The sequence below is a fragment of the Sus scrofa genome, chromosome 11 (genome assembly GCF_000003025.6).
Source record: "Sus scrofa isolate TJ Tabasco breed Duroc chromosome 11, Sscrofa11.1, whole genome shotgun sequence".
Taxonomy (NCBI): domain Eukaryota; kingdom Metazoa; phylum Chordata; class Mammalia; order Artiodactyla; family Suidae; genus Sus; species Sus scrofa.
The window spans coordinates 9,123,518-9,140,644 of record NC_010453.5 but is presented as its reverse complement, the minus strand read 5'-3'; the positions used below and the strand labels follow the sequence as shown (position 1 = coordinate 9,140,644).

The 17,127-nt window shown below is 35.0% G+C and overlaps 1 protein-coding gene across 11 annotated transcripts in view; it reads right to left on the bottom strand.

Moving 5' to 3' along the window:
• PDS5B (PDS5 cohesin associated factor B) overlaps positions 1–17,127 on the bottom strand; it is a 208,342-nt gene that overhangs the window by 82,391 nt on the left and 108,824 nt on the right. For all 11 annotated transcript variants that reach the window (XR_002336648.1, XR_002336649.1, XR_002336650.1 and 8 more), the window contains exons 13-17: positions 15,868–15,981; positions 8,384–8,465; positions 5,329–5,377; positions 3,083–3,222; positions 1,169–1,284 (exon numbers count right to left, since the gene is read on the bottom strand). Coding sequence is in view for 8 of the 11 variants with exons in the window: in XM_021065557.1 (XP_020921216.1) it covers positions 1,169–1,284; positions 3,083–3,222; positions 5,329–5,377; positions 8,384–8,465; positions 15,868–15,981 (501 nt within the window). In the remaining 3 variants the exon portion in view is untranslated. The remainder of the gene's footprint in view (positions 1–1,168; positions 1,285–3,082; positions 3,223–5,328; positions 5,378–8,383; positions 8,466–15,867; positions 15,982–17,127) is intronic.

Sequence of the window (17,127 nt, the reverse complement as noted above, 5' to 3'; positions counted from 1 at the left end):
ACACACTCTCTTTCCACCGGTTAACCTATGCAAGCTAACCAAAAAAAAAGGAATTCCTGGAGCTCAGCAGAAATGAATCTGACTGGTATCCACGAGAATGCAGATTCAATTCCTGGCCTCCCTCAGTGGATTATGGATCCGGCATTGTAGTGGACTGTGGTGTCAGTCACAAATGAGGCTTGGTTTTCCTTATATAATTGCCATGGCTGTGGTGTAGGCCAACAGCTGCAATCCCTGATTTGACCCCTAGCCTGGGAACCTCCATATGCCACAGGCACAGCCCTAAAAGGACAAAAAAAATAAAAATAAAAAAAACAGAAAGCGGAATTCCTAGTATACAGGTGATAGATAAAAAGTATGCTTGGATTGACAAAAATCTCACCCAAATTGAAGTAATACATAAGATTAAATATGGAGAAAAATTAAATAAGCTCCCTGGTGGCTCACTGGATTAAGGATCCAGCATTGTCACTGCTGTGGCACGGGTTCTAACTCTGGCCCGGGAACTTCCACATGCTGCAAACAAAACAAAACAACCATTAAAAGAAAAAAAACTAGAGATCCCATCTTGGCTCAGTGGCTAACAAACCCAAACAGTTTCCATGAGGATACAGGTTCAGTCCCTGGCCTTGCTCAGTGGGTTGGGGATCTGGCATTGCCATGAGCTATGGTGTAGGTCAGACTCAGCTCGTATCTGGTGTTGCTGTGGCTGTGGTGTACACCAGCAGCTACAGCTCTGATTCAACCCCTAGCCTGGGAACCTCCATATGCCATGAGTGTGGACCTAAAAACAAATAAATAAATGAAAACTAAAAATACACAGATATGTACAGATGACTGCGTGCATATTTTCAAACACATACACATACAGAGATACATACAGATGAGTGTATAGCCATTATGTATATATATAAATCTATATATATATAGCAAGTACTTAATCTTACCTTAATTTAATATATATTTTAATAACATTGTATATAACATAAATTATATATATTATATTTTATAACATTATATATATAATATAAATTACACACACACACACACACACACATATATATATCAGGTACCCTGTATATATCAGGTACTTAATAATGGTTGGCTACTAAAGCATGAATGAATGAATGCCTAGTAATGAAACTTCAATATTTTAACATACAAATACCTGATAGATTCAGTATCTATGTGCACAGGTGCTATCCTCTCCAAGAGAAACTTGATCATTTCCAGAAAAGGATTTGTAGGCTGTTTGGGGTTGCCCAACTTCTTAGTTATTTCACGCTGTAATGCAGATTTGTAAAATATTACAAAGACAGGTTTAAATAATTAACTACATTAAAATGTTAAGAGCCTACAAAAATTAAAACCACATAGTATTTGTGCTGGAATAAATTATTAATGGGAACTGAACAAGTTTGGAAACAGACTAAATTAAAAATTTAGCATATACAGTAACATTTCAACTAAGTAGGGAAAAGGTAGATTGTTCAACATATTGTTACAGTGAATATATTAAAATAACTGGTCAGACATTTAGAATAAAAGCAGAGTAGATCCCTATCTCACATCGTACCCCAAAAATATTCCAAAAAAGTGAAACCAATGAGAAAAGAGTAAAACAAAAGGTCTGTGGACAACAAACATCAACAAGCAAAATTACTGGGGTAGTTTATTAAAACTACAGATTCTTAGGGCTCATTGTGAAGATTCCCATTTAGTTAATCTGGAGGGGAGCCAAGAATCCTCTTTTTTAAGACTTTAGGAAGAAACACACAGACAAGAGATTAAGAAATACTGACATGAGTAAGTATTTTCATTAACCTGCATTAGAATGGGATTTCATAAGCAGGACTCCAAAGGCAAAAACCTTGAGGAGACTACTGACAGGCTTAGTGAGATAAAACTAAAGAGCATCATAAACAAGATGAAAAGCGCAAACTACAACTGACAGCAAACGATCTGCAGCCTAATTAACATACAATGTCACGACCAACTAACGAATCAAAAAGATAAAAACAATATTCTAAAGATTAAAAACATACAATTTAGGTGGGAGGGAGTGGGATGGATTTGGAGTTTGGGATTAGGAGATGCAAACTATTACATTTAGGATGGACAGACAATAAGGTCCTACTGTACAGCACAGGGAACTACATCAGTCTCCTGGGATAGACCATGATGGATAATAATACATAAAAAACAAAACCAAAAAACCCACACAATTTATAAAAGAAATATGAATGGTTTATATACCAGAGAAGAAAAAAATGGTCAGATGACTAGCAACCGATTTCACAAATCCTATCAAAATAACTATGTCTTTTTTTCAGTTTTGCTTGTTCCCACCAATGATACTGGCCAACACTGAATTTATCCTAAAGAAATGAAATCAAGAATGTATAAAATTCTTTAGCTATAAAGAGATTAAAGTATTCTTTATATTAATCAAAAACTGAGGAGTTCCCGTCGTGGCGCAGTGGTTAACGAATCCGACTAGGAACCATGAGGTTGCGGGTTCGGTCCCTGCCCTTGCTCAGTGGGTTAACGACCCGGCATTGCCGTGAGCTGTGGTGTAGGTTGCAGACGCGGCTCGGATCCCATGTTGCTGTGGCTCTGGCGTAGGCCAGTGGCTACTGCTCCGATTCGACCCCTAACCTGGGAACCTCCATATGCCGCGGGAGCAGCCCAAAGAAATAACAAAAAAGACAAGACAAAAAAAAAAAAAAAAAAAAAAAAAAACTGGGAAAAAAATTTAAATGTAAAACACAAGTGGGCTGTCCAATAAAATACGGTACATATATTCAAAGGTATGCTATGCTGCTTTTGAATATAATACTATAGAAGAGTAACAAAAGAGAGTAACATGTACAAAGCTTTATGTATGGTATAATCTTACTCTAGAAGGACTACACCACAATATTAACAGCAACTGTCTCTACAGAGGAATTATAGTTTAACTGTATTGCTATTTTTGTGATATTTTCTAAATTTTACATAATGAATATAAATTTTCTTACAAAAGGGAACAAAAAAGATTTGGGGGTTCCACCAAACATGAGCTCTTGTAAATTCTCCTTACCACACAACCTTCAGCCTGCTTGCAGGAGCATGTTGGACTAACAAGTACTTCTAACTGTTTTCTTATTTTCTCGTCATCTTCTAACACCTGGGTGAATTTCTTCATGAAATCCTGAGCCTTACCAGGATCTGGCAAATTTCCTTAAATTAAAATTCCATTAAAATACAATTTTAGAAATTGCTCAAAATAATAAAAGAGAAACATTATTTTGATGAATGATCCTAACTTAAAAATTTATTTCATGACATAAAAATTGCAGCACGCCAATAGTAAATTCTCACAAATAAAAATCTGTATCCTAGAAACATACAGTGAGATCATTGTGAAGGACCATCTATAGAGGTAAAGACTTAACTGGCTATTTCTAAATAACTCCTTGTAATATTTAAAGGCACTAAATGCCAATCTGAATAATACCAATTTTTGGTCTCTTTGAGCTTGTTGCATACGCTGTTCTTTTGTAACTTATTGCAAGAGATCCAGATCAGTAAGTTTTACCTTGAAGAAACTATTTTCCTGTACTGCGCCATTTACTATTAAACAGAGATAATGCACATATACATGCATGCTACTTGGCACTAACGCATGCTGAGCAACATGTTCCACATGTTACTGCGTGACATGCCATTACTACATGAGGAAGGAAGAATTCTTGTAGAGTCAAAAATGATTTCTATACGTTATTCTCCTAATAGGTCATGTATCAAAACACACAATGAAAGGTATGAATATGGTAAATCAGAAGTCAAGTTCCTATAAAACTTTAAAATTCCATTTTTAAGTCTTGGCTAGGTCACTAAATACAGTAAGGACAAATGTCCCTCCACTACTTAACTGTATGACCCTTCTGTATTTCTGTAGTACAAAAATTTGACTGTACTGTTTGCAAAACTAGTTTTGGAAGATGTCACTTTACGGCCCCTCCATAATGTATAGGCATCATATTAAGGGCTATGGTAAAACCTACCTTTTAAGTGGCAAAACAAAAAAAAGTGAAACAGGGTAGAGGGAAGGAGGGTAGAGACAGAGGGAAGAGAGGGAGAGAGAAGGGAAGAAAAAACGAGGGGAGAGAGACAGAGGGAGAAAGGGAAGGAGGGAAAAAGAACAAGCCAAAAAACCCCTTTAATTCAGGATTCTGTAAACGTACTTGACTGTGGAACCCTTTTTTCTAACAGTACAGTTAACACCTGCAGGACATCGGCAGTCCTCAGGACAAAATTTGGAAAATATGTACTTGTTGGAAGACAATAGACACAGGGTTAAAAACAGAAAGAATATAGGACATGATCTCCTTCGGGGGATACTGTACACAGCCAAACAACCAAGGAAATAATTACTAAAAAGCAACAGTACAAAAGCACTTGCTTTGAGTCATCCAAAAGGACCGAAAACTAATTTATGTTTACCCAGGACTAAAAGGTATTTTTGTCTGAAATTTCTATTGGTGCTAAGACTTCTATCATTTAGTCTACAACCCAATGAAACAAGTTACTCTTCCCTTCAGTGTCTCAACATTACTTCGACACACATCTTAGAATATCTGATAACATCTCAGAAATCCATCTAAGGTCTCTTCATTACTCCCGAGTGGGAGTTCGGCAGAGCCACCCTCCAGGCGTGCCTGATTTTCCCTCTATCTGTATGCTGTCCTCGGCCATCTCCGAGGTGAGAGGAAAAGCAAATGCCTGGCAAAGACAGGTACTTTTCCCTATCCCTGTCCTGAAGACATATTTCACAAAGAAGACATACTTCCCAATCCTTCAGTATTTGCTCTTAAAAGCATTTAAATAACATTTTACTTGAAATCACTGAAAGTAAAAAAATTAACTTTTTTCCAAAGCTCTTTTGAACTTACTAGGTATACAATTCATTCTAAATTTTGGCTCACAAAGAAATGAGCTTCAGACAGGGTCACATTAGAGCAAGCAACACCAAACCACGCATTCAGTTTCTAACACCAAGCTTATGTAGTAATTTGAATAAATTCTCAAACATAAATTTATGTAATAAATCCTTTCTCCAGCTCTTGGTCTTATCAACACACAAAGTAATTCTGTGTAGTATGCAAAACAACAATCCAAAAAAAGGAAAACTGAGTATGTTGAGAAACATCAAACAAAATAATCACTTTAATCTTTTCCTGTATTATGCTAGCCTAAAATGGAACTCCAAGACACTTTATATTATCAGAAAGAAATGTTTCAAATAAACTGTAAATTTTACATATAGCATCTGAAATAACTTACTTGTAATGACCATCACTTTTGAAAATATGGCCTTGACACTGGCATCCGTCTGTAAACCACACAAAAAATGCAAAATTAAAATTTCTTAACAATAACCTTCACTATATTCTTCAGAAAGTCAGGTAAGCATAACCTACTCATGCTCAAGGCCCACAGCCTAGCCACCACTATATGCTCCTTCTTTAGCCATGTTTAAAAGATGAACCAAGTAAAAGGTGGAAGTGAAGTCACGATCCACCTCTTCCTTCATCCTGTTTTGTGAGTCTCCAAAACAATGACAAAAAAACCCAGACAACTGCTGCATCAACCTTTGGGACACAGATATTTTGTTTTTCTTAAGTACTCAAAAAACAGGACAACTAAGTTTTAAAAAGGAACAAAATAATCTGGAAATACTGTTTTTCACGTTTTCAGCCTCTCTCAAACAAAAACTTGACAAATACACAATTCTGATTGAACTGAAGCATTCCTAAAATTGTTAAGCCTGAGGATTATAAGGCATAGTCATGAAGCTTATGGGAAAGACACTAGATGAAGTCCATTAAATGCCACTGACATGTACAAAAGACTTTTCCAAGAGTACTAGTTATCTGCAGCATCAGGGTAGTATTTTAGTGAATGAATGTGTTCACCACATTTGTGCTGCATATAATACACACTCTGTCAGGTCATTTGTATAGAAGATGTTTCTAAGAATGCTAGTTATTCATTGCATCAAGTTAGAATTATTTAAAAAGTCATTGAGCAATTCTGTGTAAAACACTGAGCTAGAAAACCTTTAGGGTGAAGGCAGCAAATGAAAAAATAAACAAAATATCCCTACTGAGAGGGAGCTTGTTAAGAGGAAAGAGAAACAAAAAGAGTAATAGAGTACAAGAGCTAATTCTCAAATATTTGGAACCTAACATATTTGAACAGATCTGCCTGGAAAGATTAGATTTCTACTGTTGCTTAATTTGGGGGAAAGAGGTACTATTGGGATTTCAACAAGTTGATTCACATGAAAAAGAAACATCAACAAAGGACAAAGTCACTTTGGGTGACAATGGGCAAATCTATTCAGTTAAATGAAGGAGAAGAGCTGCACCACTAAGAAAGAATAAAAACTATCTTAATCAAAAGAAATAATAAAGAAGCCAAAAAAACATACATTGATTATTAAGGATCTAAGAGTCTTCCTGGTAAAATAGGCAGATTATACACACCCAAAAGTTAAACATAGTTTCATGTATTTTTCTAACTCTATAACATCTACTACAGCTCTCAGTGTAAAGTGAATATTAAGTAATAAGAGATTACTATTCTCACTTTACTAGAATTCCAATTTAGAGTACTATCCTCCTCCATTCCGTTTCTTCTTCAACCCCTTCACAAATGAATTAGAACTCCTCCTTTAATTTTTATAACTTGGTAATTTTTTTAAGACAAGTTAAAGGAAATTCCACAAAGCATGGTGATTTAACTGAGATTGTATTTTATTTCACCTAAGACCGAACAGAAAAGTCATGAGACCCTCAAAAAGTTTTATCAACAGGTAAGGGGAAGGAAGTCCAACTTAAAAAATTTTAAAGGGACAGTGAGAGTCAAAAACAGTTACTTTTGTTTACAGTTTCATATATCATACTGTTCAACATATGATCTACACACTTAACATGTTATTCAGCTGCTTTTACGACTTCAATAATGCCTAAAATCAGGAATAATTATATACATATGCATATAAGAACACCTCACATTTTTAATTAACATGTCTGCAATTTTACAAAGAGCAAGTAATATAATAAGGCTTTAGGTGGCAAACAAAGATACTTTATCCAGAGCTAACTAACTGAAATGCACTGTATCATTACATTATAACACTGACTGAAACATGTGTTTATTGGCTAAAACACATTAATTTAGGTGGGGTTTTCCAATTTCCCTCCTTCACAGAGAAAGTACTTCAACAGCAGAATTTATATAATTAGTTTTACGTCACTGACTGTAAGGAATAACTTACTCTAGCAGGCTCAATATACTCAGAAGTCACAGAAGGTTAAATGAATACATTCAATAAATCATAAACAAAGAGGTTATTGTTAGCCTATAAAACAAAACTACTACTCAATGGAAAGTAAGCTCCAATCAGGCAAACAAGTGGTCTGAAATGCCTTATTACTTGTGATTTAAATGTTTTTTTTTGTTTTTTGTTTTTTGTTTTTTTAAAGGGAGGAGGACAGTATAAACCACTCAAACAAGTACTGTTAGCCAATGACATTTAGAGAAAATGGCCAAATTTACACCTAGGGAAACTGGGAAATTTCTCCTCTTAGATGAAACAACTCCACCCTATAGACCTCTGCCTATGAACAAGAAGTATATGCTAGAGTATGGTGTGTGGGGGGGTGCACTACACACTGAAAAAGAAACAAAAATAACACTACATTGTTTTCTCTCGATACAATTTTAAATAACCAGGCAAGCTGCTTTGCAGATAAATTATACATTTTATAGACCGATGTAGGTCAACACTCTTAAATAGCATCTACTGGATGAAAAACCATCCTTAAATTATAATTATGAAGACCAGATGGTGCATTCAAATTACCAAAATATTAATTATAAGTAAAAATACCAAGATACTTAACTATAATTACATGATCTTAAAACTTTGTATAACCATAAGACTATACAAAGATGATGGGAGCATTTCAGTGTGGCAACATTAAGTGTAATTTTACTCTATTTTGTAGGTTTTCCAAGATGCAGAGTTATTGTTTTGGTTTGATTATTTTAATTTAAAAACTACCAGGAAAGCCTTAATTTTGAGCACACAGAAGCAAGCTCTCTTTCCTGTTGGGTATCACCTTTTACAGATAGAGTAAATTTAAACTTACCTATGCAGTAAGTCTCTAAAAAAATTTCATTGTTCTGAGATATACCATAGGTTCTAGAGTCAGGACTGTTCCAGACAGAAACAGATGTTCAACAAAGAGCAGAAATGGTAATAAGGAGTAAGTAAAATACATGTGTTTTACAAAACTTATCAAAGAACTTTTCATTAAAGTTAACTTACTTTGGGTTGCTTAATTAAGTCAAGCAAATCCTTTACTTGATGTCGAAGCAAATTCTGACATTTCCACATTTCATTCAATGCTCTAAAAAACACAAACATAAATTTAAATAACAAGAGAGGATACAAATCCTTCCAAAATATTCCAGCTTTATTTTTTCTGAAAGTTCAAATTACAAAAGGAGGTGAGAGCGATGAGGTAAAAACTACAGGACTAATTAAGCAACTGATGAGGTACGAAGAGAAAGAGAGGGTCAAATAAATGCAACAATAACATCTGAGGAGAGGGCTGTACCAAAAAAAAAAAAAAAAAAAAAAAAAAAAGGGAATTAGTGGTGGTTGTTTCTTCTTTTGTATAAAGATAGGGAAAAATCTATTGTTAACTGCAAGATATTTGTAGGCAAGAGCATAGCACTTAACTGCAAAGATAATAAACTTGAGAAATAAAATACTATTTAACGGAGTAAGGTCCTGTAACAAGCAGGATGAAAGGAATCAGACACAAACAGAAAAAAAGTGACCCCTGAGAGAATGTTGGTATTTCTTCCTGAAACAGAAACATTACAATTTAATATATATTATATACTTTCATTTATAAATTATGTCTGTAAGCGAATATTCATTTTCTATGGCAAAAATTTTGATGTTCTCCTCTTTATATTGTTCTTATAAAGGCATTTTAACCTAAAAAAGAAACGGAGTTCCTGAAGTGGTTCAGTGGTAACAAACCCAACTAGTATCCATGAGGATGAGGGTTCAATCACTGGCCCTGCTTTCTGAGTTAAGGATCTGGCGTTGCCGTTAACCCCACGGCTGAGATCCAGTGTTGCTGTGGCTAAGGTGTAGGCCGGCAGCTGCAGCTCCAACTGAACTCCTAGCCTGGGAACGTCCATATGCCGTGGGGGTGGCCTAAAAAGAAAATAAATAAATAAATTTATAAAAAGAAATTCTATAGGTTTTCAAGAAACCATATATAAATCATAAAGCAATTAATGCCATTGAAATATTGTTACAGGATATCGGAATTACTCACATTTAAAGTTTTAAAAAGGAAATATTCCAAACCAAATACTTCTCCTTATTTTGTACTCAACTGTCTACAGTTCTATTACCCTCCATCACCACACATGAAGCACTGCCATAAAAGAGTAACTTAATACAGAAGCATATAAAACTACACTTTGTCTTTAGATAAACAAGGCAATTAATTATTTCATTTTCAGTAGTAAGTTTTAAAAAATACCTTTCCATTTTTTAAAAATTTTATTGTAGTTGATTTACATTAGTGTTAATTTCTGCTGTACAGCAAAGTGACTCAGTTATACATACAATTTTTCACATTTTTTCTTTTATGGTTTATCAGATACTGAATATAGTTCCCTGTGCTATACAGTAGAACCTTGTCATTTATCAAACCTATGTAAGTTTGCCTCCACTAATCCCAAACTCCCAATCCTTCCCTCCCCCTTGGCAACCACAAGTCTGTTTCTGTTTTGTAGATATGTTGATTTGTGTTGTATTTTAGATTCTACATATAAGTGATAGCATATGCTATTTGTCTTTCTCTTTAATTCACTTAGTATGAAAATCTCTAGGTCCACCCATGCTGCTGCAAATGGCATTATTTCATTCTTTTAATGGCTGAGCTGTGTTCCACAGTATGTGTGTATATATGTACACACACACACATCTTTTTTATCCATTCATTTGTTGATGGACAGTTAGGTTGTTTGCATTTCTTGGCTACTGAAAATAGTCCGGGGGGGGGGGGTGCATGTATCTTTTCAAATATACTTTTGTCTAAGTAAATGCTCAGGAGTGGGATTCCTAGATCATATGGCCCTTTGCATTTTTTAAAGCAGATAAATTAGCTTAAATTTAGGTATTCAAATTCCTTCAGAGTGGTCACTTCAAAGTGGTATTAGCAAAACAACATACTGGGGCATTTTCATCTTAAATAGCTATACTTCACTGTTTTCAAGTTACTCAAGTGCCATAAAAACTCAACTGACACACTTTAAGAATGTAAACATTAAAAGAAAAATGACCATTATCCAAAGGACTGTAAAAATCGAATGGCTAACATGAGTTACACAATTAAAACAGTAATTTTTAAAGAAACAGTGGAGTCATCTGTGAAATTACTTCTGAGCTCCAAAGTCAACTAATTCTACCTATACATTTTATCACTACTCAGAACTTCTGAAAGGCCTGAATTTTGAAACTTCCCTTCACTTGAAACAAAGGAGAAATTATTTTACTAGTCATTTATTAATTCAGTGATAAAATGTTAAGCAATTCTAAAGCTCATGATAAACTACTACGGCTATAGCTTAAATCAAAAAATGACCATCAATGACTAAGAATTTGTGTTTTAATAGTAAGGGGGAATATCCCTTCGAACATTTTAATTAAATTATATTAAACAGCAAAGACAATGTGTTCCGTGTTCTGCCTTTCTAAATGGTACTTGAGAAAAAGAAGTTACATTAGTAGAAACAGTATTACTGCAACAGGAAGACAAGTATATTTATTTAATACTAGCCTGAGTTCCAGTTCTGTCACTAAATAAAATTAAAAACCTGGTTAGAGCTCAGATAACTCTTAAATTTGTTAACTGACATTTTAAGTAGACAACCAGTTCCCTCACTAGGGCTTCTCTGTTTTTACCAACATACCACAAGTATGTACCAATTCAAAAAAAATTTTTTGACTATCATCAGGCTGCAGTTGGAAACCTGTGAAAATGTTGAAAAGAAATCTCTCCTCCAGCCCTCTACTCCCAACTGGCAAATTACCCATCAGACTCAGCAGTACAGAACTGTCTAGATGAGAGCCTGCACTATAAAACAGAAGATCAAAACCAGGACACCGGATACTACGGCTTACTCTTGTTGCTAGTAGTTGTTCTGAGGAACTTGGAGGAGGTGGAAAGAGACACCACAGTCAGAAAGTATTCAAGTCTGCCTCTTTTCTCTCTTTCAATAATCAAGACATCTAGTTAACTTATGGACTTATCCAAAAGCTGGTGCACCTCAAAAAATCTAAAATACAGAAAGCATTTTGTCTTATCGGAAAGAATACGGTCATAGAATAAAATATATGGCTTTTAATAAGTAAGCAAAAATCCTTATCAAACAAGTTCTTACCAGGAACCCACCTGCCAAGCAGCTATTTTAAAATACCTTTCAAACTAATTAGAGGTCACAAATTCTTTCTAGGTTAGAATGGGAACGTAAATGAATAAACTAGGACAGGTGTTATAATATAACATAGGACTGTGGTGAAATTAGAAACATTAAAGAAAACTTCAATATTATTGGTATTCAAGAAAATGAAAATGAGACAAAGATTCACAAAAAATGAGATGCCAGATAATGTTTAGGAGGATATAGAATCTTACAAACCACTGTAGAGCATAAATTAATATAATCATATTGGGAAATAACATGGCTAGTTTATAATACCAAAAATATGCATGCTCAGCACCTCCACTTGTAGCTGCATATTAGTGAACCTAAACACTGGCTGCCCATTAGAATCTCCAGAAATGCTTTCTAAAAAGCCTAATGCTCATACTACATTACAAAGTGAAAGTGAGATTCATGTGTCAGTACTGTTTAAACATCTCCAAGGGATTCTAATATGCAGCCAAATTTGTGAACCATTCATAATCATATCTTAGAGAAACACCTGCTTGTGCATACTAAATTGAAAAATGTTCAGAGTAGCACTGTTCGTATTATTTAAAAAATGGAAACAACACAAATGTCCATTCAGATTTCCCAGGTCAAGATGGTGGAGTAAAATTGCAGCATAATGACAACATAATTCAATACCACAGTAAAAATGAATGACCCACAAGCTATAAATACAGCATGGATAAAGGTTAGAAACATAATAGAATGGCATGAAAAAAGTCACAGAAGACTATACACAATTATTCCATTTTCATGAAGTTCAAAAACAAGCAAAAACAAATAATACATTATTAAGGGATACATACATATATACATACATATGATAAAACTGTTTTTTAAAAGGAAATGAGAAACACAAAATTACGGCTAGTCAATTCCTTCATGAGAAAGATAGCAGGATGAAAGCGAAAAGTGTTCACAAGCTGTGTGGTGGATTCAGAGATATTTTTATTTTATTATTATGCTTCAGAACTTGTGACTGAATAAATAATCATAGGTAAATGTAGAGTTAAAGAAATAAAATGTGAAGAAGCACTAGATGTATATAGTTAGTTAATTCCAAAAAAATAATAATTTTAAAACAAAAAATCCTTTAAAAATATCTTAATCACATTAAGATAACTTAAAACAGGTTATTCATTCACTCACCATTTTTGTAGAATCAAATGATCCAGTGTGGAATTCTAACTTTTCTAGGGATTATTTCTCAGTCTATATCCTATTTATCATATTTACTTTTTAATTCAAACAAATGGACTTTGTCATTTAAGTGATGAATGATATCTGATAATAGTCTTAAAACTGCTTTTTATGTTTCATGTATTTTATTTACAATTATCTTTTTATTTTCTTTTCCACTTCTGTTATTAAACTTTTTATTACTTGTTTGCTCCTATGGGTTTGGAAGCTATACATTCAAATTAATTATTTTAGGGGTGATTCATATTTGTAATAGGCACACTTGAGTCATGATCTGATTTAATCAACGTCTGTCCTCACCCTTATATGACAAAAGAAACTTAGGAAGTTCCTGTTGTGGCTCAGAGGGTTAAGAACCCAACAGAGTGTCCCTAAAGATGCGGGTTCGATCCCTGGCCTTGCTCAGTGGGTTAAGGATCGGGTGTTTCTCAAGCTGTGGCATAGGTCACAGATGGAGCTCGGATCTGGCATTGCTGTAACTGTGGTATAGGCCAGTGGGTGCAGCTCCTATTTGAGCCCTAGTCTGGGAACTTCCATGTGCCACAGGTGTGGCCTTTAACAACAACAAAAAAGAACTTTAGGAGTTCCCGTTGTGGCACAGTGGTTAAATAATCCAACTAGGAACCATGAGGTTGAGGGTTCGATCCCTGGCCTTGCTCAGTGGGTTAACGATCCGGCGCTGCCATGAGCTGTGGTGTAGGTCGCAGACGTGGCTCGGATCTGGAGTTGCTGTGGCTGTGGTGTAGGCCAGAGGAGGATACAGCTCTGATTCAACCCCTAGCCTGGGAACTCCATATGCCAGGGGAACGGCCCTAGAAAAGGCAAAAAGGCAAAAAGACAAAAAACAAACAAACAAAAAAAAAAACAAAAAAACCTTAGAACTGTTCACCTGCGATCTCATGTTACCTGATGGGGACCCCAAAGCAGGAAGCTGGGTAGCCCAAGGACTTTCAAGAGAGCTCACATACTGCTACAGTGATGTTGCTGGCTCGATAGCACCCTAGATGCTAAATGACTTTTAATCCAGATGCCCACTTCTTGTAAAGAAAACTCTATCCTATTTCTTCCTTCTGGATTCAATTTCCTTCTCCATTCTTTAGTACTTTTTTCAAATAGAATCTATAAATGGTAAACTCTCATTTTTTTGCTTGAAAGTGTCTTTAATTCATTTTTACTCCTAAATGACAACTGAAGTACGTCAAAGAGTATAGGCTAGCAGTGATTTCTAACAGGTTGTTTTGAATGGAATATATACATATCTCCTCCATTCTAAGAGGCCAGCAATTGCACCATGAAGGATGCATTCCAATTCCACATAACTTTTCCATATGAAACTTTTATGTTTTACAATCAATTAAATATAGTTGTAACATATTTTACTATATGCAGTGGGAAAAGAAGGAGCTTTGGAACTAGGTAGAACTGAGTTCAAATTCTGGCTCTGGGAGTTCCTGTCGTGGTGCAACGAAAGCAAATCCGACTAGGAACCATGAGGTTGTGGGTTCAATCCCTGGCCTTGCTCAGTAGGTTAAGGATCTGGCGTTGCTGTGAGCTGTGGTGTAGGATGCAGACACGGCTCCAATCTGGCTTTGATGGGGCTGTGGCATAGGCCAACAGCCATAGCTCCAATCAGACCTCTAGCCTGGGAACCTCCATATGCTATGGGTGCAGCCTTAAAAAGACAGAAAGACAAAAAAAAAAAAAAAAAAAAAAATTCTGGCTGTTTCTATTATTTGTATAATTTTGTGCAAATTAATTGATCTCTGTGATATTCAGTTCATCATTTGCAAAATAGAAAAAATATCACTTATACTAGGAGTTGCAAAGTTTTTTCCATAAAAGGCGAGATATAAATATTATAAGATTTGTGAGTCATAAGGTCGCTATTGAAACTACTCCCTGCCACTGTAGCACAAAAGCAGCCACAGATAACAAATATTCCTGTGCCTGGAGTACAGTAGATATCAAGAAATGTACATTTCTCCCCCTATAACATTTTCCTCAACATGTCTATGAATGATATAAATGGCACATAAAATAATTTCCATGGGGGGGAGTGAAGTCCCATTAAGCTGTGGTAGGAATGAAAATTAAATACAGCTCCTTAGACTTCCAATTGCTGAATATTTAATACCCATTAGCTGTAGTGACATTTACTGAAATACGAAGGATCTTTTGTGCTTTCTGAAACCTTGAGCATACCACTCTCCAAACCTCAATCTCCTCAATCCCAGTACAATTTAATTAGCAATGTCCCTTCCATATTCAAAATGCCAATTCCCTAGGAAGGCATTCAAAAGCGTTTTTTAATAAAAACATGGTCATAAAGATATACTTGCACTTACCTTTACGACCATGTTTTTATTCAAAAAATACCTTTTTTTTTTTTTTTTTTTTTTTTGGTCTTTTTGCCATTTCTTGGGCCGCTCCTGCGGCATATGGATTTCCCAGGCTAGGGGTCTAATCGGAGCTGTAGCCACCAGCCTATGCCAGAGCCACAGCAATGTGGGATCCAAGCTGCGTCTGCAACCTACACTACAGCTCACGGCAACACCGGATCCTTTAACCCACTCAGCAAGGCCAGGGACCGAACCCGCAACCTCATGGTTCCTAGTTGGATTCTTTAACCACTGCTCCACGATGGGAACTCCATCAAAAAATACTTTTGAAAATATGTATCCTACTGCCTAAACAACGCCATAATTCAGATCAGTATATCAGGTGAAGATAACCAACTACTATTTTCACAATATGGACTATTCTACTACTTCCAGGAATACAAACAAAAACAAAAAGTACATCAATATTTCTTGAGACAACAACATGAAAATGTGTAGACAGAAAAACTAAGTCCTAAAAAGATTCCATGTCGATCAGTTCTGTTTTTTAGTTACTTACAAAAATTCTGTTAATTTCATGTTAATAGCAGTACTTTCTGAAAAAAAATCCAGGCATTTTATTGAGTCTGACCATTAAAATAATGTCTGCATTACACAAATTGTTGACATTTAAAAATACAATTTTTTTCCATAAAATCCAATATATTGCAAAAGATGGAAAAAACAGAGTTTGACATGTGAAACATACTTCACAGCATTTAAATCCAGTGTGGCATACAAATAATACAGGCATTTCATCCGTTCTGTAGTTTCCAAATTGTGGGGAACCATATATTGAGCAAATATCCGTTCAACAAGTAATCTACAAAAGAACAGAGAGAAAGTACTGCATTAATTTCTTTAAACGTATGTATTAAACCTGTACATAAAATCCAAAAACATGTGAAGAACACATATAAGAGTGCTTCTTCTTTCTGAGTGGAGATGAGATTTCCAATCAGATCTCTTTCCACAAGAAGACAGACACACACAGAAACACAGACACAGACAAACACACACAAAGGTTTAGCTGAATGTCCTGGCAACACTCCTACACCCAGCTAAGAGAACTACTTCCCCATGACCTTCAGCAAGTTATATACCACGGACTTAGCTTCCTTGGCTGAATAATAAAGGATTGCCTCAATCTTTCAAGTGACAAATTCTCACCACCTATAAGTTAAAACTGTAAAGAAATGTTTAAGATTCTTGAGTTTTCACAGTGGTCATCAAGAAAAAAGACATGGTTTAAAGTACCAAAAAACATTTAAAAGGGGGGGGGGGCGCTATCAAATCAAAATGCAAGTATCTGTGCACTGATGCCACACAAAAAGTTTAAAAATGTCAAATAAAAATAATCACTATCAAGTTTCTTAGATATCAACCTAAGATAAAACTCAGTTTCTAGATTCTGTTAACTCTTAAAAATTTTAAGATGTCCTGTTGGTTCTTAATTTTCTTCTTCAGACCTACTATAGGCAAGATCATTTGGACCTCACTAAAAATTCACCAACTCAATTTAGCTTGCAAGCAAGATTTACAGGTCTATGAACTACTAAATAGTTAGGTTCCATACTTCATGTAAATTTATAAACTATATTTTTAGCCTTGAGTAGGAATTGTTTTAATTTAAAATGTCTAAATCCAAATGGTATATATTCACTTGAATTTTATTCAAAAAATTTTATTTGAAAAAATGCATTATACATTTACTTATGAAACAAAATTAAAATCATAATTACATACATTCCTACTTTGAAATATTACTGTTAAAACATAGTATATGAAAATGACCATAAAAGCTATACTCATCCCTAAAGTCAAATGTATTTTACTACTTCATTTATGGCTTTGTAACTAGTAACTCACTAACATTAACTTGTAATAAAAACTGAGGAGGAGTAAGTTTAAAATTATGAAGAAAATAGTTTGCCTAAAACAAAAGCTCAACAATAGTTATATAATACTA